The sequence below is a fragment of the Rhamphochromis longiceps genome, linkage group LG10, assembly GCF_057381845.1.
Source record: "Rhamphochromis longiceps isolate RC_006_pf linkage group LG10, R_longiceps_female_GT1.1, whole genome shotgun sequence".
Classification (NCBI taxonomy): Eukaryota; Metazoa; Chordata; class Actinopteri; order Cichliformes; family Cichlidae; genus Rhamphochromis; species Rhamphochromis longiceps.
The window spans coordinates 33,615,227-33,638,088 of NC_140566.1; the positions used below are offsets into that span (position 1 = coordinate 33,615,227).

The 22,862-nt window shown below is 42.7% G+C and overlaps 3 protein-coding genes across 4 annotated transcripts in view; 2 read left to right on the forward strand and 1 right to left on the reverse strand.

Moving 5' to 3' along the window:
- The window catches only part of arl10 (ADP-ribosylation factor-like 10), a 40,274-nt gene extending 33,924 nt beyond the window's left edge, over positions 1-6,350 (forward strand). For both annotated transcript variants that reach the window (XR_014913592.1, XR_014913593.1), the window contains one exon: positions 5,634-6,350. The gene's annotated coding sequence lies outside the window, so the exon portion shown is untranslated. The remainder of the gene's footprint in view (positions 1-5,633) is intronic.
- On the reverse strand, positions 894-8,936 carry nop16 (NOP16 nucleolar protein homolog (yeast)). Its single transcript, XM_085421353.1, has 5 exons — positions 8,710-8,936; positions 7,469-7,577; positions 6,357-6,411; positions 4,761-4,867; positions 894-1,602 (listed from the first exon to the last, which is right to left on the reverse strand). The coding sequence occupies exons 1-5, from the start codon at positions 8,814-8,816 to the stop codon at positions 1,459-1,461; spliced, it is 522 nt and encodes a 173-aa protein (XP_085277479.1). The 5' UTR covers positions 8,817-8,936; the 3' UTR covers positions 894-1,458.
- Positions 8,937-13,456: 4,520 nt separating this feature from the next.
- The window catches only part of grk6 (G protein-coupled receptor kinase 6), a 49,066-nt gene continuing 39,660 nt past the window's right edge, over positions 13,457-22,862 (forward strand). Inside the window, exon 1 of the mRNA XM_085421342.1 lies at positions 13,457-13,679. Coding sequence (XP_085277468.1) covers positions 13,628-13,679 — 52 coding nt within the window. The 5' untranslated portion in view covers positions 13,457-13,627. The remainder of the gene's footprint in view (positions 13,680-22,862) is intronic.

Sequence of the window (22,862 nt, forward strand, 5' to 3'; positions counted from 1 at the left end):
AATCATTAGGACGACGTGGAGGTCTGTTAATGGGATTCACTGAATACAGGCTGATTCATTAGACCTAGCCTGTCTTCAGAGGAGCTCACGGACGGGTGTTTCCCTTTCTTCAAAAGGACATCACGACCTGTCTGTTATCACGCATCTCCCGTTCGCCTCAGGGTCATCGTGTCTGTCCTCACTTCCATCTCCACTGATTAAACTGTCGTCTCCTCCAGGTTTTTCAAAGACGGTGAAGCACTTCGAGCGTCCGATTAAAACATGTTTTTAAATTTAAGACATCCTGATTCGGCTTCTCCTGCAGAATTAATCTCGTATCAAACACTCAAATTAACGTGTACGTTTATATTAAACACTTGCGTGTTCAGTAAAAGAGTAAAACCAGACTCTAATGAGGTTTCTACCTAAACACAGTGAACAAACTTCCTCTGCATTTGAACACAATTAAAGCAAAGACTGAAGCTGAACTCCACTGCAACGAGAATTTAGTTTACAATACACATTGTGCACAAAAAATAAATAAATCACAAAATATTTTTCCGGTGCGCTCCCTTATTGGTGGAATTTTTAAAGCCTTTCAACAAGTTGTTTGAATCAGCTCGAGAGCTGTTTAAAGACTTGTTTCAAATCTCCAAGTTTCTACTATTGGACTCTGCTTAAGGAGCTTTGCATGATTGACAGTTTGAAATAATCCTTACGTAGTTCCCATCACTTAAAGAAGAATTGCTTAAAACAGAGCTGTGCAATGTAATTTTAGGTCTTTAGAGCCACGCCAAAAGCAAGATCTGGGTCACGCTTTCACACGGCGTTAACATTTTTGTAGAGCTCTCCTCCAAATCAGCAAAAATATTTTGATCTGTCGCTTCTGGTCACATCCAGAAACTCTTTGAGCGTCCCAACAATCATCCCGACTTTTATTTCTGGCTCAAAAAACGCTCACATATTTGCTATTTATCAGTAAAAACATTCACCAACTTCTTTATTTTAGCACCTCACTTGATATTCGATCTCTGCACAGATCATTCTTGTCTCGTGGTTTCGGACTTTGGTTTGCTTGGGAATAAAAACAGAAATCAATTAACACACCAATAAAAATAGATCCATTTTTCATGATTTTACTTGGATGTTCGGGTCCTCCTGTGGTTTATGAGGATTATGGAGGAAACTGAAATACTTTTATCCCAGAGAGGGAAAAAACCCACACCTGCTGGACGAGTTTCAAGGGGTTTAAATGATTAAAAATCTCATTTCAGTCATGTTTGACTTTCACAAGAAGGAACGAATAAATCCTGAAACAAAATGACTCAATTAAAAATACAACAGGAGAGAGAAACGTCCCAGAACATGGACGTGTTTCCTCGGCACTCGCCAACAGCTCCGGTATTTTACTCTCCGTCCAAACACTTGACCTCAGTCTGAATGTCCACAGTCCACTTCCTCAGACCCACAGCAGATCTTCTACTGGACCATCGGCTCTGGAGCTGCGAGCGAGCTGACGAAGGCCTCGTAGTGCTGCGGGTGGCAGCGTTTATACTCGCTGATTTTCCTCTTGATCTGTTTGGGCGTGTCCTGGTAGTAGTTCTTCTCGTCTCTGGCCATCGCCTGCAGAGCGGGGAAGGAAGGGACAGCAGCGTGAGAGAGCCTTCCTCTGTGAACATTAACATTTTTACTGTCAGCATCTTGCTCTTGTTTTCCACTGACTGATGGGTCTTAGTTTAAATAATGGATCCATGCTGTATTAGAAAACAAGTGGTCAGTTTAACTCTCAGCATTTCCCACCTGCTACGTGCTGATCTTTAATTTTTATTCCTCCATGATCGCCTGTAAGATAACCTTCTTGTTCAGCTAACCAGCTTGTGCTTTCAGACACCAGCTAACTTGCTGTCCAAGTTGTTTTCAACATTTTTCAGCTTCCTTTCCAGTGAGTCTCTCATCCTTTGGACCGACTCCAGCTCCCCCATCCACTCGACTACAGCTGTCAACTGAAGTCTTTCTTCTGCGGAAAATTAAAGGATCTCCCTAAAAAGATCTGCAACCAGTGGAGGACTGGTTCATGTGCAGCCCGACTGCGCCCAGGAAGGTGGAGCTGGAGTCAGTCTTTGGATGAATGACTCACTGGAGAGGCAGCCAAAAGTCCCTCCTAATGAGAATCTGTGATGAACGCCTTGTATGAAATATTATTATACAAAGAGCCGGGAGATGACTGCTGTTCTGCACCAGGACTTTTCTTTTTCAATTTTGTTTACACATAATCCCAACAAAATTCCTCTCAACGTGGTTCATACTGTAAGCCAAAGACCCTACAGCAGGGTCGGCAACCTGCGGCTCCTCAGTCCTTATAGTGCGGCTCCGCGTGGTTTGGGAAAATAAATTAGTTTTTTTAAGTATTTAACTGAAGTGCATTTTATTTATGTCAGTTCTTTTTTAACTTGTAGTTCTAAATTGGAAGATTATTGTGATATTGAAATATAAAAATAAAATTATATTCTATTATTTTTTCATCACTCAAAATAAGCGTCACACTCGCAGAAGCCGGTGTACCCGCCGAAACGCCGTGCATTTATCGAGACTTTCAACTCCAGGTAGGCCAGTTATGGATCTTCGGATCCACATTATGTCGGCAGCTGTTCTCCACCGTGAACTACGTTAAAGACAAACACCGCTCACGCCTCACAGACGACAGCTTACAGTCCTGTAAAGATGAAAGTGACTTCTTACAGCCCTGATCTGCAGACGCTGTGCGCAGAGGTTCAGGAGCAGAAGTCCCGTTGTAAACATATCACGGCAGACCCGACGATGTTTGCATGAACACGCTTTTCAACATCTCTTTATTGACCACTTTTCACACACGGTTGCTGTACGCACACAGCCGGCTGTAGCTTTGCAGCTCACAGCCCGACACACGCCAACACAACAGCACAGACGTTAAGGCGGCGAGGCGTGATTGCGGGTGCCGCTCAGGTGCGTCCGCCTCCCCTGTAGCGGCGCTGCAGACCACGCCCCGCCACACACATTAACCAGGTAAAATACATATTTATGCAGAATTCTGCAAAGATCTATTTTTCATTTTTTAGCAGCATAGTGCTTTTTTTCCAATTATTTTTTAAAAGTCAGGTGAAGGCTCCAAAAGGCGATATGAGGGTGGCAGCACAACAGTTTTTGTTTGCTGGATCATTTTCGTTCAGCTTTCCTTTTGTTATATTTCTTTAAGAGTTCAAATGTGTTCATTACATAAATAAAATGTAATTTTCTCTGTAGCACTTCATGGATTTCATAAGCAACACACCTTAGTTGTTCACACAAAGCATAAAGGTAAAAAACAGTATATACAGTGTTATCTTCATTTTAGATGTCAAAAAGTATTTGCGGCTCCCAGCGTTTTCTTTGACGTTGAACCCGGGTCCAAATGGCTCTTTGGGTGTTAAAGCTTGCTGACCCCTGACCTACAGTAATACAGAGAAAACCCCAACAATCCAACAACCACCTAATGATGTAGCGCTTGATGACACCGGGAAGAAACCTCCAGCATGAGCGGTGTTAGGGGCAATGAGTGTTTCCTACATATTAATTATACCTGGGCGGTGATCAGGTGTAATAACCACCAAGTATATTCAGCACCTGATTTTAAAGTTTATTAAAAAAAGTTTCCATTACATTTTATTTTGAAAGTTCAGTCGTTCCTAGCCAGAGAGGCCTCAGCCTTCCCTTCAACCTGCTGTTGAGATGATCCTCGATGTCATTCAGCCGACTCACAGCTGGAACACAGCTAGTGACGGCTGTCAGCACCTACAGCTACAATCCAAGATGGCGGAGTCTGATGGGATCAGTGGGACGAGTGAGTCACCGGAGAGCCAGCTGATCACATCGCTCTGACTGATGAAGTACTGCTACAGTTCAAGCAGTTATTCCATCTGCTGGTAATTCGATGGTTGACCTCGGTCTGAATGTTCTTCTGTGTTTTGATTTGTAAAATAAAAAAAGCATCACTTTGATGGGAGCAGAAGTATACACCCGGGTCTGAACTGCAATAAAACCCTTGAATCTGCCGACACGTTCTCAGTGCGAAGCTCCAGCTGACACATTCGGCTCAAAAAGTCGAGGGTGGAAAATTTCTCCGTGAAGGACGTTTCATTGTACAGAGAAAAATCCACACTCTCACAATATCCCCTCTTATTGACTGACTCTGGCTTGGCAGCGCTCCCGGCGGTGACTCAGTCTCATCTAAAGCAACTGTTGAAAATTCATTTTAATGAGTCATTTTTCTAATAAAAGCTCGGTTTAAACCTCTGCCACACACTGCTCTGTTTATCCAAGTCACTTCAGGGTTATTCCAAGTATAAAAAACTACAACAATCAATGCCTCTGATCCGACCCCCTCAGAATCAGGTGATTTTTCTGTGCAATAACTGCAGTATATTTAATATTTATCCTCACAACGTGATTATTTTCTGAGTTACAGGCTCATGAAACACAAAGATGACACATGCTCCGGCCTATCTCCCCCTTAAATAAGATAAAGCAGGCCCTGACGTGCTTCGAGGCTGTTACAGGTGCAGATATGGGATGCCTCTTGCAGAGACCATGGGTGACGCACATGAGTAACGGTCACTTGGGGGTTTCTGACCTTTTACTGTCAGTACCTGCTTATTTTTGTGAAACTTTCATGAATAACTCAGGAAATTGGCCGTAAAATGAAGGAGCTGTAATTTACTGTTAAATCCAGATGAAAGTCACTGTGGTCCAAGCTTGGTCGTTCTTACCTTGTAGTCCTGGTTGTGCTCTCGGATCATGTACTGAACGTATTCGATCAGGTCGGTCGATAACGTCTTGGTGTCTTTGCCGGGGAGGCTGGCCTCTGCCTCCAGCTCTGCTCACACAAACCAAAGAAGAACAAAAACACTCTTCTCAGGTTTAACAGGAAGAAGGTAAATATGCAAACTGAAATAAGGTTGCCGACGCAGACGAGCGTTTCTGAGCTGCGACCTTGCCACAGGTTGGAAATAAAAACGGTGAATCTGCAGCTGCTGCTTCTATAACATCACAACAAACACACAGAAGTGAAACACGGCTTCATTTTAATTGGTTTAGTTAGGCTGCATTCACAGAGCGCGCAACGTGAAAAGACTTTTGGAAGTGAAGTGAAGAAGCCGTCATTAAAAACACTGACATGTCATTAAGCAGCAGCAGCCGAGGACGATTTATCCTGACTCCGCCCCCACCCCAGCGCCACGGTAACGGTCAACTCACCATGCTCGTGTATTTCCAAAGTGTCTGTCCGCTCAAAGTGCTTCACACTACAAGTCACATTGTTAACCATGTGCTTTATATTGTAAGGTGACGACCACAACGATACTGAGAAATGCCAACAATCAGAAGACCCCCTATATCAGAGGGGTCCAACATAAGGCCCGTGGGCCAGGATCCGGCCCACTGGACAAACTCTCGACGTTTAACTGTTTTTCTTGAACTGTACAGTTGTCCCGTTGATAAAGACCTCTCCACAGCCGCTCATACTGAAGGAATAAAAACTAGATAAACGATTAAATGGCAGTAAAGTTTTTTTTTTTCACTATTATGGAAAAATCCCCCAATCTGGACGACGAGCTAACAGAACTTTTTCTGTAATTTTACAGATTTGCTACCCACTCTGGCTGCCTCGTGGTCGAGCTCACGAGCTGAACCGGACAGACCGGTGTACGGATGAAGTGTTTGGGAATATTTGCTAAATCCTAGAAGCACAGCCTGGTTGGCATCCACGAGCAGGCTTTAAACGAGCCGTGGTGACCAGCATCCAGCCAACTCTGACCACAACAAACCCTCCTCGGGCTCTGTGCAGCGGCCGGCTCAGTGGCCTCTGTTGGGCTACGTTAGTGACGGAGACGAGCGCCGATCTACGTTCCTGCCCTCACCTGCACCTCAGAAAGGTGAATAGACTCAGACTCAGGGTGGAGACATCAGACCCTCAGACGGAGTCCAGAGTCGGGACAATAACCCTCCACATCTGAGTGAGCAGGCCGGGATGCCTCTGCTGAGGTCACCGACCTTTCTGTTGTTCTCTTATTGTCATTTATCAACCTTGGCATCGCCCTGTAAACTTACTGCTTCTCCATCGACTTATTGTCTTTATAAGATCACATCTTATTCTCACGTTGATCGGAGCCAATGAACTAGAAATCATCCCTAAATCATAGAAGTGTGACAGAAAAACATGCTGACATCATGGACACACAGCTCCTGGCTCCAGATAAAAGAAGAATAAATGAATAAATGAGCAGGTGGGGTTTAGTTTAGCGTTTCCTGTCACCTGCAGGATGAAGTGAAGCAGACATTCATGTACGTGAGGAGGAGACACTCACGCTGTACGATGAAGGGTTTGGTGACGACAGCAGGCTTCTTGTCTTCCCGGGGGAGCTGCACGCGTGGAAGAAAAACACAATGAAGGTCATCAGGCAGCCTGTTTGGACTCTGGGTTAATAAACATAATCATCCGTCTTCCACCGTAATGCGACGCGATGACAGCTGTGAAATGTGCTTTATCTCATCTGCGACGACGTTTCGGGAGACAAAACCGTTTAAGTGTCCTCGCCGCCGAGCCCGGGGGGAAGACACGAATTCATCATTTAGTCGCCGTCACAGGAGAACAAAATGAAAACGTCTGAATGTCTGAAGGCTGCTGGAAAACAAAGTGCAGCCCGCAGGCCGGCATTCACTCGGTTTAGCCCCGGGTTGAAACGGCAGCGGTGATTAATTAAAAACACGAGCAGCTGTAAAACATCAGCCGGGATAAATTCAGGAGGTAGCATCTCTGTTTCTGTCTGAAACCTGGAGCAATCAAACATCTCAGGCTGAGTGCAGACTTCATAATTAACACTCTGTCGCCCCCTTCAGGCTCAAACTAACATTTGCAGGAGGTCAACACAAACATGCTGCAAGTTTAATGTGCTGGTTGTTTTTAACATTAACAGAATTTATAGCAAAAACTTGAGGTCATTCCTTCATTTCAGGTGTTTGCAGTTGCTATAAATATGACTGATTTAATCACTTTCATCTTTAGCTCTACACTCACAGACCACTTCATTAGGTACACCACCTCAGCTGCTCGTTAACACAAATATCTAATGAGCCAAAAACCACTCATTACAGCCAAGGTAGGCGGAGGAACATCTCTGGGTGCATACTGCTTGAAGCAGATGTGCTACAGCGGCAGAAGACCACGCCGGTGCCAGTCCTGTCAGCTAAGACCTGAGGCTAATTCACACAGGCTCACCAAAACTGAATGACAGATGATTAGAAAGATTGGATAGAAGACCTGAATAAAATATAAACATTCACAACCAGAATTTATGAATAAATTCATATTTATGTTTCGAAACTGACTTTGGACCCTTACTGCATCTAAAACATGTTTTTAGAGCAAATTAAGCGCAGCTAAAGAGATCCGAGACCTAAACTGTGCGCAGTCTCTTACCTTCTGCTGTTTTATGGGCAGAGAGCGGTTAGGATCAAAAGCCAGACCCATCTCCTGCAGGTTCCTGGCGACGGACTTGTTGTCGTCCCACGCATTTCGAATCTGAGATCTGACAACGACAACATGTTAGACATGAGAACAGCTCATCTACTGCAGCCTAGCACGTGACCAAGAGCACAACTTTGTCTGTAGAATCGAGTCTTTAATGCACAGGAACAGTTATTCACCAGATTTATTACTAATAAATGAAACCCTTAGTCCTCCAACACAGCCTGTATTTTCTTTAAGAGGTCTTCAGGAATACTTCGCCAAGCTTTCTGAGGACATTCAAAGCTCTTCTTTTGTTCCTTTCACTTTCATGACCCCACAGTGCTTCAATAACGTCGAGGTCTTGGCTCGGGGAGGCCGATCCATGACTGATGCTGTTCTATCCAGATATGCTTTTACTGCACTGACACTGAGATCACTGTCATGCTGACAAATGCAACCGTTGCCAATCAGATGCTTTCCAGATGATCTGTGTGGTGGATCAAAATCTAATGGTACTTTTTAACGGTGTTGCCAAGATACCCAGCTCCACTGGCTGAAATGCAGCTCCAAACCATCACAGAGGCTCCTCTGATGGAGTGATGATGGGGAATAATCCCTCCATCAGATCTGCTGCCACTGATTTTCAGTCCAGTGTTTGGATAATTGGCAAACCTCAGCCCAATCTTCCTGTTTCCCTCCGTTAACAATGACTTCCTGACAGCCAGTAAACCGCAGATCCATCTCTCAGGCCCTGTGTCAGGTCTTTGCGGGATTTATTTTCCTTCCATTTCTTAAGGACATGACTTGTCCAGTTTTCTCAGCATTTTTAAAGACACCCTGCACATCTGCTGCAACATTTCAGTTGTTGGTTCACATAAAAGAGGACATTTTAGTGCCTGTCACCGTCACTAATGATCATTTCCATCCTCCGTCTGTGTATCACTCAAACAACTGCATTAAAAACAGCAGGTGAGGTTTTAGTGGGCCTCTGTACATTCATCCTCTAACATCAAACAGCTGATTTCATGACAAATATTCAGTTCACACTCAGATACTTGTGTTAAAAGTATAAAATACTCTCTTTTATGAAGACTTTATCCAAATGGGACCAACAATCAACTTTCTCGGGGCACTGATATGTTTTGGCTGCAGCTTTAACAACGTGTTTTTGCATCATTCCTACTAATATTAGCACACATGCTAACACTCACTGCTCGATCCTCGGGTTCGACTTCTTCTTGTTCTTCGTCTTCACGTTCTTCCGGTTCCGGTTGTAGTCAAACTTCTTCCTCCGGGCTGACTGCTTGGCTCGCGGCATTTTAGAGATTTTCCTCCGTTTTCAGAGCCGCAAACTTTGTATTGCTCTTACTGTGGCTCAAAAAATCAGAAAGGAACAGCCAACGTGCGGGCAGCAACAGGAAGCACGTGTTTGGTTTGTGCAGGTCATGTGACGACTAGGCCACACCCCTCCAACCCAACCGCTTTTCTTTTCTCATTTTTTTCAGAATGTACAGAGTCCATCTGCAAAAACAAAATAAAATAAAATAAAAAAGAATATAGTACAGGAGAAAATAAACACATTTGAATATTTACAAAATAATGTGACATAAAAAATAAAAATATAAACGAAGAAATTATTTTCTCTGCTTAAAGCAATTATTTTATAAATCAAATAATTCAAATAATTTTGCGGGAAAAACTTAAAAAATAGAAAGTTTTAAGTTTACTGTATGTTATGCCAAATTGCTAAGATATTAACAGAGGTGAGTCCAGAAGGGGACATGTGGGTCTCCCATCCCAACAAGCCGCTGGATCAGAGTATTGTTAATCTTACAGTGGTACAGTGGTACAGGTACACACCGGCTCACTCCTTGGCGGCCGCTTATCGGGGCCTGGAGCCTGGGGCTTGCTCGGGCCACTTCGGAGGTGGGGTGCCCCCGGCCTCTCGGCCTGGGGCTCGGTCACTCAGGCACGGCTGGCTGCCGGCGGAGCTCACGGGCGCGTCACTGCAACCCCCCCTGGCTTCTGCTCCGCGGCTGCTGGTCTTCCTTGGTCTCTTGTGTTCTGGGGGCCTCTGGATGTCTGGAGTTTTGATCTCCTCCATACCTGCTTCATGCCCTGGAGGACGGGGCTGTGGCCCCCCCACACCCTCTAGCAGATCATTACATGAAGGAACCTTTTAAAAAAACAAAAAACAAACGCGTCCATGCTCACAGGTGTACACACGGGTGATCACACCCACAAACTACACCCTTTTTGGCTCCTACCTCAAAGCACACTGTGTTCTGTTGATCTTATGTGCTGCACAATAATAACAGAGTACCGGGCTGTGGTCGACTCCTTTGTCACGTGGTGTGAGCAGAATCATCTGCAGCTCAACGTGGCAAAGACCAAGGAACTGATCGTGGACTTCAGGAAGACCAGGAAACACTTGACCCCTGTTTCAATCCAGGGGGTCAGTGTTGACATTGTGGAGGACTATAAATACCTTGGAGTACACATTGACAATAAACTGGACTGGGCTAAAAACACCACAGCACTTTACAGGAAGGGCCAGAGTCGTCTCTATTTTTTGAGGCGACTGAGGTCCTTCAACATCTGCCAGAAAATGCTGAGGATTTTCTATGAGTCTGTTGTGGCCAGTGCGATCCTCTATGCTGTTGCATGCTGGGGGAGCAGGCTGAGGGTCGCAGATGCCAACAGACTTAATAAACTGATCCGTAAGGCCAGCAATGTTGTGGGGATGGAGCTGGACTCCCTCAAGGTGGTGTCGGAGAGGCGGATGCTGTCCAAGATAAAGACAATGTTGGATAACACCTCCCACCCACTCCATGACATGTTGGTCAGTCACAGGAGCTTGTTCAGTGAGAGACTGAGATTACCGAAAAGCACCACTGAACGACACAGGAAATCATTCCTGCCTGTGGCCATCTCCCTGTACAACGCATCCACTTAACACACTGTTTGCTGCTACAACTACATGTTTCTTTTCCAACTATTTATTTATAAGTGACTTATGTATGTATGTATGTATATATATGTATATATTGTACTATTCTTAGTTAGCGTATTGTCTGTCTTGTCTTAATGTTGGTTTATAATGGAGCACTGTAACAAAAAATAATTTCCCCCAGGGATCAATAAAGTATTCTGATTCTGATTCTGATAATGTTTAACATTTAGCATTTACTGTCATATTCCCATATATCATTGTGATGTTGTTTATTCTATTACTCTTGTTCTCTTCTGTTTGTTTTCTTTTTTCTTTCTCAGCAGGTGATCCAGGTGATTGATATGCATTTTTTTTTCTCTGCCCGTTCTGTTGGTTTTTGTCTTTTGCCCTTCTCCCCCGTCCCTCTTCTCAGCTGTTTCTCTTTCCCTCTTTCTTTCTCCCCTTCTTCCCCCCAGTCAAGTCTGTCCTGTATTCAGTAAGTGAAAATAAAAGAAACAATAAAAGGTGAATCAAATGGACCATTACGGCAAGGCTGGGATGGTCAATTTGGTAAAGTAAATCTGTTGGGCATCTTTCTTTGCCTTTAGACAACAATTCTGATGGCAAAAGAGCCAAACGGGACAGGCCAAAAAAAAAAAAAAAAAAAAATCTTACAGTGGATGAGAGCAGAAAGAAGGTACAACCATTCACTCACTGTAACATTGTAACATATTCCCATGTTATGCTGTTTTCTTCTACTCTCCTGTATGTTGGATGCAAATAATGCATCATTTATTTGAAACCTTTATCTTATCTTGCAGATAAATTGCATTAGCAAGCTACCCAACAACAATATACGTCATTAATATATCAAAGGCTTCAGCATTAAATTGGTTTACACGTCGATCAATCTATAATTTTCATCCATGTCATGTATGTGACTGTGAACATGCCATGAATAATTCATTCATGAATACTTTGATTATAAATCAGAATTACAACTTCCAGCTTTTTTATCCACTGCTAAAAGTCAAAATCCTGTTTTTCACTTGACAAAACAATTATCCAACACAAACTGATCTTTAAACACGAGCGGTATCGTTCATTACACCACCATGTAACAAACCTGTAATAGCATCTAAAAACAAGCCCGGTGTTTTCTACGTCATTTTTCTGTGGTGATTTGAGGGGATCTTTATTTTTAAATGAGATGCTTGACATCATGTTTTTCTGAGCTGCTGAGTCAGAGCTGAGAACCTGCAGCTGATGACTGAAACATCCAGAGGTCAGTGTGATCTAACCTACTCCACACCTGCTCAGAGACTCACAGCGCTGAAATCCAGACATCCTCAGAGTCGTCATTATTCATTATTGATCAGATATAAATAAAATCTGCACTTAAACCCTCCTGCCTGTTTGCTTAAAGGTTAAAACCCTGCTGATGATCTGAGTTTCTTCTCATAGTTTTCTTTGTGAGAAACACCAAAGTAGAAATACTGACACAATCCTCCTGAAATCTAATATATATCAGACTTTAGTGCCAAACCTGAGGAGCAGCCTACAGTCTCTTTAAATACCAGTCGCTTGGGTGTTTTGTATTGTTCTACTGGATTCAGGTGATTATCTCACCATTTTTAATACGTTTCTAAAGCACTTTTTGACATGTCCTCATCTTAAAAAGCACTATATCAATAAACTTTACATATTAATAAAGCAAGTTTACCTGCACAATATTACCACTTAAATTCACAAATAGCTAAATGACATATGATAAAAAAGAAACATCAATAAATATATGCAAATAGTACCACAAGCAGTAGATCTACTAGCAGTTACAGTAGTAGACACATATTTCCTGTACAGTTCACACAAACACACACTGTCTTCAATATTACAGGAAACAATAAAAGTTCAGATGACTTATGAAAGTTTAAATTTCCCACAGCGGTGGAATTTCAATTCATACATTGTAAGCTGGAGCTCCTGGAGGCTCTTCTGATTCTAAGAAACGAGTCCAAACTGAACTGAATGGGTTTAATAAGTAAAAGTAGAAAAAAGAAAAAAGTAATTTTAGTTATTTTCAATAGGATTTGCACAAATGTTTGCAGTTAAATTGTGTTAAACTTACCTAAATCTTAAATTGATTTAGGTAAGCTGATTGAACTGAAAGGCTCAACTCTGTGGGGGTCAAAGTTTGCAGAACTACAGAGGCAGCTGGAGCCACAGCTGTGCGTGTTCATGGAGCTGCAGTTATTATTTAGATAAATGTAATAAAGACTTAGCTAAATATAATAAATACAACAGGTAGTAAAAAAGTAATAAACTATTAATGTAAAGTAACAAATGAAACAGTTAGCTAAATGTAATAAACAGCTAACTAAAAATAATAAATAACACAGGTAGCAAAAAATTAATAAAATGCTAATGTAAAGAAAGGAACGAAACAGCTAAAAATAACAGATTACACGGTCAGCTAAAGGTAATACACTGTTAACTAAAAATAAAAGACAGTTAACCAAATGAATTAAAAGTAATAACCTGTTATAAATGGCTAAAAGTACTGAACGGTGAACCAAAGGTAATTAAATGCTTAGCTAACAGTACTAAATGATTAAATGGTTAAACGGTTAGCTTAAAGTCACAAAGCGCTATCAGAGACCAGTTCCGTCTCTGGTAAAGCGTCCATTATAAATTATGCCACTCGGTCTTTTTTAAATTGATGTTTAAGTAAAGTTTGTTGTAATATAACTCAAACTCTAATGGTATGGTTGCTAGCATGTTCTAATACCTTTAAATTGCTTCTTTAACTAACACACACTTCGGGGCTCAAAACCGAAGCATTAGATACGAGCAGAGTGAGCTATCTGCCTTTGATATTATGATGCTTATTTCCTTAAACGCGCCTTTGTAACAGAGTGAGAAGTCTGCTTTATTTCCTCCTCTCTGACAGCAGCTTCAGGGCGGAGTGATGGAGCGAGGAGGAGGAGTAACAGGAGGAGAAAGAGGAGAGGAGGGGCGCGGACTGTCACCGGACGGGTCTGCGCGAAAGCAGAACGGAGTTTTTCCTCCTTGGCTGGGCGGTGGGAGGAGGTGGTGGCGGTGGACGGTGCTTGGCAGAGGATAACTGTGATTGAAGCCGCCGGGGGGGACCTGGAGCTCGGTGTGCTGCCGCTGCTGTAAGCCCGCACAGCATTAACATGGAGCTCGAGAACATCGTGGCCAACACTGTGCTGCTCAAAGCACGGGAAGGTAAGGATGGGGAAGGCGGTGTGACAGCTCCTCTCCACCGGTGTGTTACAGTCACAGCACCGGAGGGATGCCCCGGACTCAGGCGGCACGAACTGTTCCTGCACTTCCTGACAAATCTTCTGATTATGCGCGCAGGGTGTTACCGTAAATACAGTTCGTACGAGTAGATAGAAACGACCAACCGAACTCCGTTTATAATTCGAGCGGTATAAAGCTTTGTTTCATATCCGTGGTCCTACGCTGAATGTCAACTTAATGAGGACTTTATTCAAGAATTTAACAAACAGTGTCCACTTCGGCGTGGAATATGTTTAAACAAATCTCTTAATTACCGTGAAATCTCTGTCTTCCTTGTTCATTGTGCCGACTACATTGTAAAGTCAATAACTGTGTTATGCTACCTACACAGGGCATGTATGAATGTTTACTATATGCCAGTATACGCTGCAGCAAAGAGTATGACCTAAAGCCTGGGAAAACGTTACAAGTAGCAAATGTTTAAAATTATTTTTGGCGTGGCTTTGATAGTGTACCTAAAAAGGTTGTCCGGAAAGGGTTGTAACCGTGAACTGTGGCTGCAGCAACACATCGGGTTTCCCTTGCTGATCTTGCAGCATCGTCCTGTAGTTTGCGAAACAGGATGTTGTGGCAGAGCAGCTGTGCTGTGCACGGCTTTGTGCACACAATTGATTTTACTGTTCCTGCCAAAGATCATCATCATTAAAACGGCCCTCATTAATCAGCTACAACCAGGAAGCTGTGATATCTGTGGGTAAGGGTCCAGGTGAGAAGGTTGGCTCGTAGGACACTCTACTGTCACAGTTTGTCCAATAACTCTTAACACTTTTGAATACCTAATGCAACATAAACGGCCCTCCTGCGATCAAAGGCCTTTGTTATTGTTCCAGTAAACAGGAGACAAAGGTTTGAGTGGCTCACAGCCGACATGATCCTAATGCCGTGTGCACAGGCACCTGAGAAGATGTTTCATGAGTTTATCAGCTGTGCTCATACATAACCAGGACCTGAGGCTCTGTGCTGGCATCCAGCCGAAGCGCCCTTGAGAAAGGCACCGTATCTCTGGGCCCGTCAGGCCTTGACTCTGACCTCTCTGGAGCTGAGACTTATCTAAACTCTTGAGTTTAAGTTCAACACAAAGTGTGAGCCCGGCGCTTTTAATTTCCTGCGATCTGCAGAATTTTCTGCACCAGTTTGCACCTTTTCTCGTTGCTTAATATGTAACACATAATTGCTGTTTAATGATCGTTCTCAGTTTTCCTCATATAGCACTGTCCCCACTGAGTCATCACACATGCAGCCGTGACTCTTCTGACCTCACTGGGGTTTGCCTGGTTTTGGATGTGAGAGTCATCTGATATCGGGATAATTCCCCGGCCTTTTGTTTGGGGATGAATGAATAATTTGTTTAATTTAATTTACATACCTAAGACGTGTTTCAGTAAACAGGGCACTCATTCATCGAAACAAGGGCTGGCAGTGTTATTCTTCAGCATGTGTTGGACAACTTTTCACTTTCTTTAACTCAAACTGGGATTTTTTTCCTCTAAATATCTGCATGTAGTTTTAAATAATAATTTATGAGGTGTTTTGGATCAGTAGTGTATTTAAAATAACACAAATTGATGTAAAAGCTGAGTGAAGTGATTCGCTCTAACAACGATGATCCCTGCTTTTAAAATTGGAAAAATATTCATGTCATGTGCACCAATGAAGAGTCCAGCGACACTTACATTAATAGGGAACAACTTCAGGAAGTGACCAACGTGTTTCAGCTTGGCCGAATGACCCCGAGGAACGCCACGAGCCGAAACGCATCAGTCACTTCATAAAGTTGTTTCCTCTCAATGTAAGTGTCGCTGTACTCTTCTGTTTGTTACATAGTGTTAGTGGAGCGATAAATACAGTCAATAAACTGTGATAATGCAGTGAACAACACCGACATATCACAGCGGGTCTTTACTCAAACTAAACCACTGTGTGACAAACAGTGACTGTTTAGCAGGAGTAATTTAAACTGTGACTTTATTCATCTCTGATATGGTTGTGGAGGATTTTTCATTCACTCTTCTTTACAATGTTGCTTCAGCTCATTGAGGTTTGTGGGCACTTGTTTATGCACAACTCTGTGAATGTCCAACCGCAGCATTTCAGGCGTGGCGAGGACCCTGAATCCTTTCTTTTTCAGTCGTTCTGTTTGCTGCTTCGGATCGTTGCCCTGTTGCACGACCCAGTTTAGTTCAAGCGTTAGCTGTCAGACAGATGGCCTCACGTTTGAGTCTTGGTACACAGACGAGTTCATGGTCGACTCAACGGCTGCCAGGTGCCCAAATCATCATCCATCCACCAACATGCTGAAAGTTGGTATGAGGTGTTCTTGCTGATCTGCTGTGTTTGGTTTTCTCCAGAGGTGGCGCTGTGCATTTCCACTCTGTCTGTCCAAAAGACATTGTTCTAGAGGTCTTGTAGTTTGTTGAGATTTGCAAACCTAAGCCGTGCAGCCATGTCGTTTCTAGAGAGACCTTTTTCCTGGAAACCTTTCCAAAAAGGATGTACTTGTGCAGTCTTTATCTAAGTGTGCTGACATGAACTTTAACCTTTAATAAGCTGACTGAGGTCCGTAGAGTCTGAGGCTTTTCTGCAGTTTCCCAGACGTTTGGACGTCTTTGCTGTTCACTCCTGAGAAGATTGTAGTATGCTTCTGCTGGAGGTTTCTTCCTGTTGAAATGGAGTTTTTCCTTGCCACTGTCACCAAGCGCTTGCTCACAGGGGTCGTCTGATTGTTGGGGATCATTGAAAGGTCTTTACCTCAAAATACGAAGCACCTTGAGGTGACAGTTGTTGTGATTTGTGCTATAAAAATAAAATATAATTGAATTGTGTTATCACACACCTGAATGAGTCAATAGAGGTGGTCATGCTTTCCGATGATAAATGAATTAACTGCATTTGATTATCAGCATCTGGCTGATACTTAACCTCTAAGTCTCTACGGATGCATGGGGTGCACTTCGTTTTGCCCACACTGTTTCTACATTTTGCTTTGGTTTTGTTACAAAGTGTGATGATACATATGTTAGATTTTGTATTTTATTACAGGTTGTGTTGACCTAATTTTACAACCTACAAAGAACCTGATTAATTCGTGTTTGTGTACTTTCTTTGTAACTGCACATGAGTCCTAAAGGTAATCCTGTAATCTAAATGCAGGTTTTCAAAGAGCATATAACTTCGGTGCAGAGGAGGTATTCAGCCAGACGATGATAAACTCAGCTCATCAGCAGCTCTGTTTTTGCATCCGTAAACCTTTTAGAGGGGCAGCACCTTGATTTTCAACATCTTTGTGTCCTTCAGGTGTGTTATGGAAATTTCAGAAGGAAGCATTTTTGGGAGTTTCATCTGTAGTTGACCTGTTTTACTCTGCAGTTGGATTATTCAGAGTGCTGTACTGTATACCGTCTTCAGCTTTGCCCAAGGATGTGATTTTAGCCCATTTCCTCACTTCTGTTAAGCAATTAGTGCCAGTTAATTTCAGTGTGCCTTGGAAATCGAATTGGTTCGTGAAGAGTCTCAAAAGTTCCCCGAAAGGCATGTGCAGCGTGACGGCTCTTCAGTATTACTCCAAACAAAGAGTCAGGGGGTTCAGGCCTCTGAGCTGCAGGTTTCTTCATGATGGCACGCTAAGAAACACTGAATGTGTCAGTGACCTAAAATCATGCAGCGCGACGTGAACGCTGGAGCACGAACGGAGGAGAGAGGCCGACATGACACGCTCTCTGCCGTGCAAAAGTTCCAGTCGTGACCTTTTGTGTCACTTCCTGTGTGCAGAGACACTCATGCCCTGCAGATGTCTGCTTTTGTGCTGCAGGGCCGATCGGTGATTTAGGCCAGCGCTGAGGAGCGATTTTACACGACGTCAAAACCAAACATAGAATTATTTTTTCATATTTTAGACGTGCAGTAAAACACAATATACACGCCCCAGTCCACTTTCAGTTTTCACTATGATATTGGTGTAATTAGCTGCTACACTGTTACTACACGGTTAGCCATCTAGTTAGCTGTATTAGATTAGATGTGTTTCCATGTTAGCTTAATACGTTCTTTAACTTCCTGTGTGATTTCTGTCCATGTTTTAGATGCTCTAACGAATATTAAGCTAACACTTAGCTTAGGTGCTTCTTTGGCATCTAAAGCCCCGCAGTAAACCCTGTTAGCACGTGGTCACACCTGCCACCGTTTAGGTTTCAAAATCTGGGAGGTTATCCTGGATGTTGCACAGAGAATGATGCAATTAAGCACATAAAACGGGCACAAAGACGGCATCATGCGTATGCAACAGCACGACCAAACTGAACTGCTGCACGCAATCAAAAAGTCTGGTGAGGCAATAAACTGATGTAAACGTCCAACCGACTTTAAGTTCATTCTGTCTACTCTTCGTCTAAGTCCACTAAGACAGCATCATCAGTCCCAATATCATGTCAGTGTAAACTTACTCAGATCTCAGTCGCATACATGAGGTATTACTCGAGGCAGTAGATATGGCTGGTACTTGGTAACAGTGTCCTGTTGTGGATAATTTGCTTTCTGTTCAAAGCATTAAAAATAGTTTTTCATTTATTTTATTTCCAAACCACTATTATTAACTCATTGACTTGCTAAACAAGCAAAATCCAGCAGCACCAACGAGCCCGTTAAGCTCCAGAAATGCTGACGGTGCACTAACGAAGGCTGCGGCCAGGACAGAGTCCTCATGAAAGCAACTCTCACCATTTCTGAAATATCTTTTGACTTTGTTTGTGTGGTTATTGTTTATAATCACCAAAGGTTGTTTAAATTTAACCCTAAATATGGTTTAAAAAAACCTTTATGGTCAACTTCTGCCTCCTACCAAATAAACTCCCGTTGATTTGAGTGCAGGATTGTTTCTGTCACCCGAGTCTCTCTTATAAGATCTCTGGCAATAATGTTGTTAATCAATAATTATAAACCAGCTAACTATAGATGGATGAGAAAGATATGGTTTGTGCCACAGCTGCAACTAACAATCTGTTGTAAAGTTTTACGTTTGAAATAAAGAATTAGCGTCCTGCTACAGAAGGATGAAAGACTCTGAGGAAACAAGTCAAACAAAGTCCTCCAAGAACAGAGGGGCTAAAGTCAGTCCAGTCTGATGGAAGACGATTACCTAAAAACCTTCTTGAAAATGTTAACATTTAATGAACCATCTGTGTGTAAAAGTGATAATAAACAGCCAAGAGTTAGAGCCCAAGTGCAGTTTCAGCAGGACGTTACAAAGAAATGCTGCTGGTGTAAATCAGAGAAATTCATCAGTGCAACAAATCTGTAAAACAAACAAACAAACAAACAACACAAATACATGAAACAAATTGTCGGGTTCATCTAGAGTTAAAGAAGAAAAGAAGTCTTCTGTCATTTAATGGTTCTTCTGCAGTGAGAAGACTTTTCCATTATCTAATTGTAAAGACATTATCAATAGTGAAAAGGCAGGAATGTTTCTGAGAAAGCGGAACATGTTATGGTTCATGGTTTATCTGTAGTGTTTCTTCATTGCTTACTTTACTATAGTACAGCCGGGCACAGCTAATGTATTTCTCAGGAAGACTGAGAGAGCATAGACTGATGATGACGTCTCTAATCCAGGAGCAGGTGTCAGCACTTGAAGCGGTTCACTAATCAAAGCTGACAAAAACACCAATAAAGTTTGCTTTAAAAACCTTCAAGCCCCGCCTTTACTCCCAGGCTCTGTCTTTTATGAGATTCCCTCTGCTTCAGGCTGTAAGTAGCCAGGTCGTATTGACCGACTGCATGTCATTGACAATCTGTCATCTTGGGTAAGAGGAGGCGGCCTTAAAATATACGAGTGTTGGCCCGGGACTCGAACACATCAGTAAAAACCCTGCACACTCTAATACTGCCATATTACACGTATAGTAATGTTAGTTGGTATATAGACACAAATATCCTCCTTTAATGTAGGAAACCACAGTCTGAATGCACAGCACAAAGGAAACAGGCCTTCTCACAGGAAGTACCATGAAAAGCCGCATCTGAACCTGACTTGATTGTCACCTCCTCCTCTCTTTTTTTGCGTTCCAGTTCTCACCTTATGCTATGTGATTTCAGTCCCTGATGTCACTTCCTCTCTCACTGCTGTTTACAGCAATTAAAATCTGGGAAATCGTGAGCTTTAAAGCGAAGCACAAACACCTTAAAATAACGCCTTTTAAAAATAAACATGTAAGCGGAACGAAGTCGCAGAGACAAATAAAAAACAACTTTTAGTTTGCTTTGCTGAAAAAGCTGCGAATCGGCATGTTTGAGGCCGGTTTTCTGTCCACTCGATGTAAGCACTTGCCTCGGTTTACATGTTGGTTGAACCACCAAAGTTGTAATGACCTGTTCAGCATTTTAATCCGGTGCCCTGACATACAGAAAAACATCATTGAAAGAAGCATTTCTGGACCTAGCTGATAAACTGATTTGATAAATCTGTATTAAATCAGAATGTGTGTGGCCTCTGCAGAAGACACAGTCAGTCTGCGTCTGTATTCTCTACCTACAGTGTCCTGAGATGGTCCTACCGGGGCCTTCGATGTTAACATTTTATTGCAAAGAGGAGCTTCCTGGTTGTGGTGCCTTGCTTCACAAATTATACACAATGCATACACCACCACAGTGGATTTTAGGTCAGATAATCAAGATGCAAAGACGTGCAGACCTTCAGCTTTGTTGCAGAGTGTTTTTGCAACATCAGAACTTACAGTCTTTTTTAAAGAAGGTGTCCCATTTCCAGAGACTTAAAAGTAATCGGACAGGAAACTGATAAAAGATCTAGAAATGATTCAGAGACCAGTCAAATCAACAATCTTGTTCATTCTTTGAAAGCATGGATGCACTGACCAGCGTACCAACACCTAAAGTGGATGATCACAGAATTATTTCCATGGTTCAGAAAAACACCACCCAACACCGAACCAAGTCAAAGTCATTGTGAAGGCCTGAAATCAGCAGACGTCTTCATGAATGGAAATACAGAGTTTAAGGTGTTCCACTGCCTGCTGATTGGTCAGCTGATTGGTCAGCAGGCAGTGGTTTCCTTCCTGGACTTGCTTCAGACCATGGTTAAACCTGAACTCACCTTGCTTAGCTCATAAGCCAGCCTCATAATGGCCTCCAGGGTCATGTTTGGCCTTCAAGTGTAACCTTTGAACTGCCTAATGACTTTGAGAGTGCGGGATGAATTGGGCTGCTTTCATCTTAATTACATCGGTGTATCGCTCAGTCTGTCTTTCATTGGCTTCCCATCCGTGTACTCATGCTGTTTGTCTTGATTTACATTTTCACTAATGCACACAGCGGGCGCGGGGCATCAGTCAGCTTATCTGTAATTCTGATATCATCGCCCATTTTTCAGGCACAAACACAACATCTTGTTTGCAGTGTCTCTATGACAGTAATTGATTTTCAAAGCAGCTGCCTGGAAGTATTTGAATAGCAAATCCTGAAGCGTGGACTGCCTTCCTTCAGGATCAGGGATGCTGAAGGCTGGACGCCTCAAGGCTGCTGCTGTATTTACAACAACGCCGTGTTATCAGTGAAAGCCTGGATGGTGCAGGTTCACGATATTTCACGTAAGAGGGTGTTTACAGACAGCAGATGGGGGGACTCGCTCTCCTTTATTTTTTATTCTTTAAATCGGACTTTCTGTCCCAGTTTTTTGTAGCAAAGGGCCAGAAAATAGCAACACGATGATGAGACCACAGACACTGATGTCCATTTATGAACCTGCAGTTTGATTAGATTTATTGCAGCTGTCCTGTTGGGTTTTTGGAAGCAGAAGAGAATATATTACTTATCAGATATTCCATTAAAAATGCTCCCAAATGCATGATGGGAACAAGCCCAATCCACTTCTACTAGAGCTGCAATCCAATATTAATCACTGCAGCCCAACTTTAAGCCTCGGAAGGATCGAGATGGATCAGTTATAAACAAATTTACCCACCACACTGAAGCTGAGTTAAAGGGAGAAACTGTCCCAATGTGTTTATTCTTAGCTGGTTGATTTCTTCTGTAAAGTGGGATTTTTTTTAACATGGGAGTCAATGAGGAACGAGTCACTTTTTGTGAACTGGCTGTTAGAGAAACTGCAGTCGATGCTACCAAAACATTTCTCCATCACTGCTTTGCTCCACTTTTAGAGATCGTCTGAATTCCCGACTTTTACTGATGAGCATCAATATTAAATGCAGATTCTTAAAAGACTTTATTCTTGTTTTTGTAGCGCGATGATCCAATATCTCTAAAAATGGATGTTTGTCATCAGATTAAATGTTAAGAAACTCTGGAGCAGATATATACGGAGCATGGTGACAGGATCCGATCTCTTTCCTAAAGTTGCAAAGGGAGGATGGTTGGCGTTCGAGGCTCAGACATGAGCTCACAGAGTGCGCTGGTCCTGCTTATTGCTGCGTCTTGAATGAAGCTCTATCAGAAACGAGAGTGCCGCCTGGCTCTGAGAAACCGCCCAAACACAGAGAGGACAGGAACTTCCTCTGGTTTCTCTTTGTTCTGCAGCTCTTTGTCTTCACCCTGCTCGACGGCTTCTATGAAAACGGTTCATCGGCTGCAGGGTTGCCATGACTTTTAACCTCATCGCATTTCAAACACGGAGCCTCGAATAAAAGATCCCTCCTCTGACCACAGCATGTGCTCTTAACTGAGATAAACAAAGAGGATTCAGGAGTGGTTCAGGCTTGGGTGCAGAGACAGTCTGCTTTTGTCCACAGAGAAAAATGCTTCATGTTCAAAAGCTTTAAACAGACTTCCAGGACCTGTTTGCTAAATTGATTATTGATTTAGAAACTACTTCCCTCTGTTTTTCTCAGTGTCTGTGATTATTCAGACTGTCCTTCAAAACATCCCAGAAACCCTAAAACAAACAATCCTCAGATGCAGACCAGCAGGTCACAGCTTTACAAAGATCCTCTTTTAGAGAGCGATATCACTTCTGAGTAAATTCAAAGGACCAAATTTAATCAGATTTCACTCACTGGTTTCGTCTTGTTTGAATACGACTCTGGAGGAAGGAGGGAAAAACAGGCAGACCTTTGTCTGGCTCTCGGTTTCATTTTCCTT

What these genes read in the sequence shown, in the direction of transcription:
- nop16 (XM_085421353.1), bottom strand. Translation starts at nt 8,816, where the DNA reads ATGCCGCGAGCCAAGCAGTCAGCCCGGAGGAAGAAGTTTGACTACAAC. An exon ending in TCGAACCCGAGGATCGAGCA is followed by an intron (nt 7,578 to 8,709) that starts GTGAGTGTTAGC and finishes TGTCGTTGTCAG; the next exon opens with ATCTCAGATTCGAAATGCGT. An exon ending in TGCCCATAAAACAGCAGAAG is followed by an intron (nt 6,412 to 7,468) that starts GTAAGAGACTGC and finishes CCACGCGTGCAG; the next exon opens with CTCCCCCGGGAAGACAAGAA.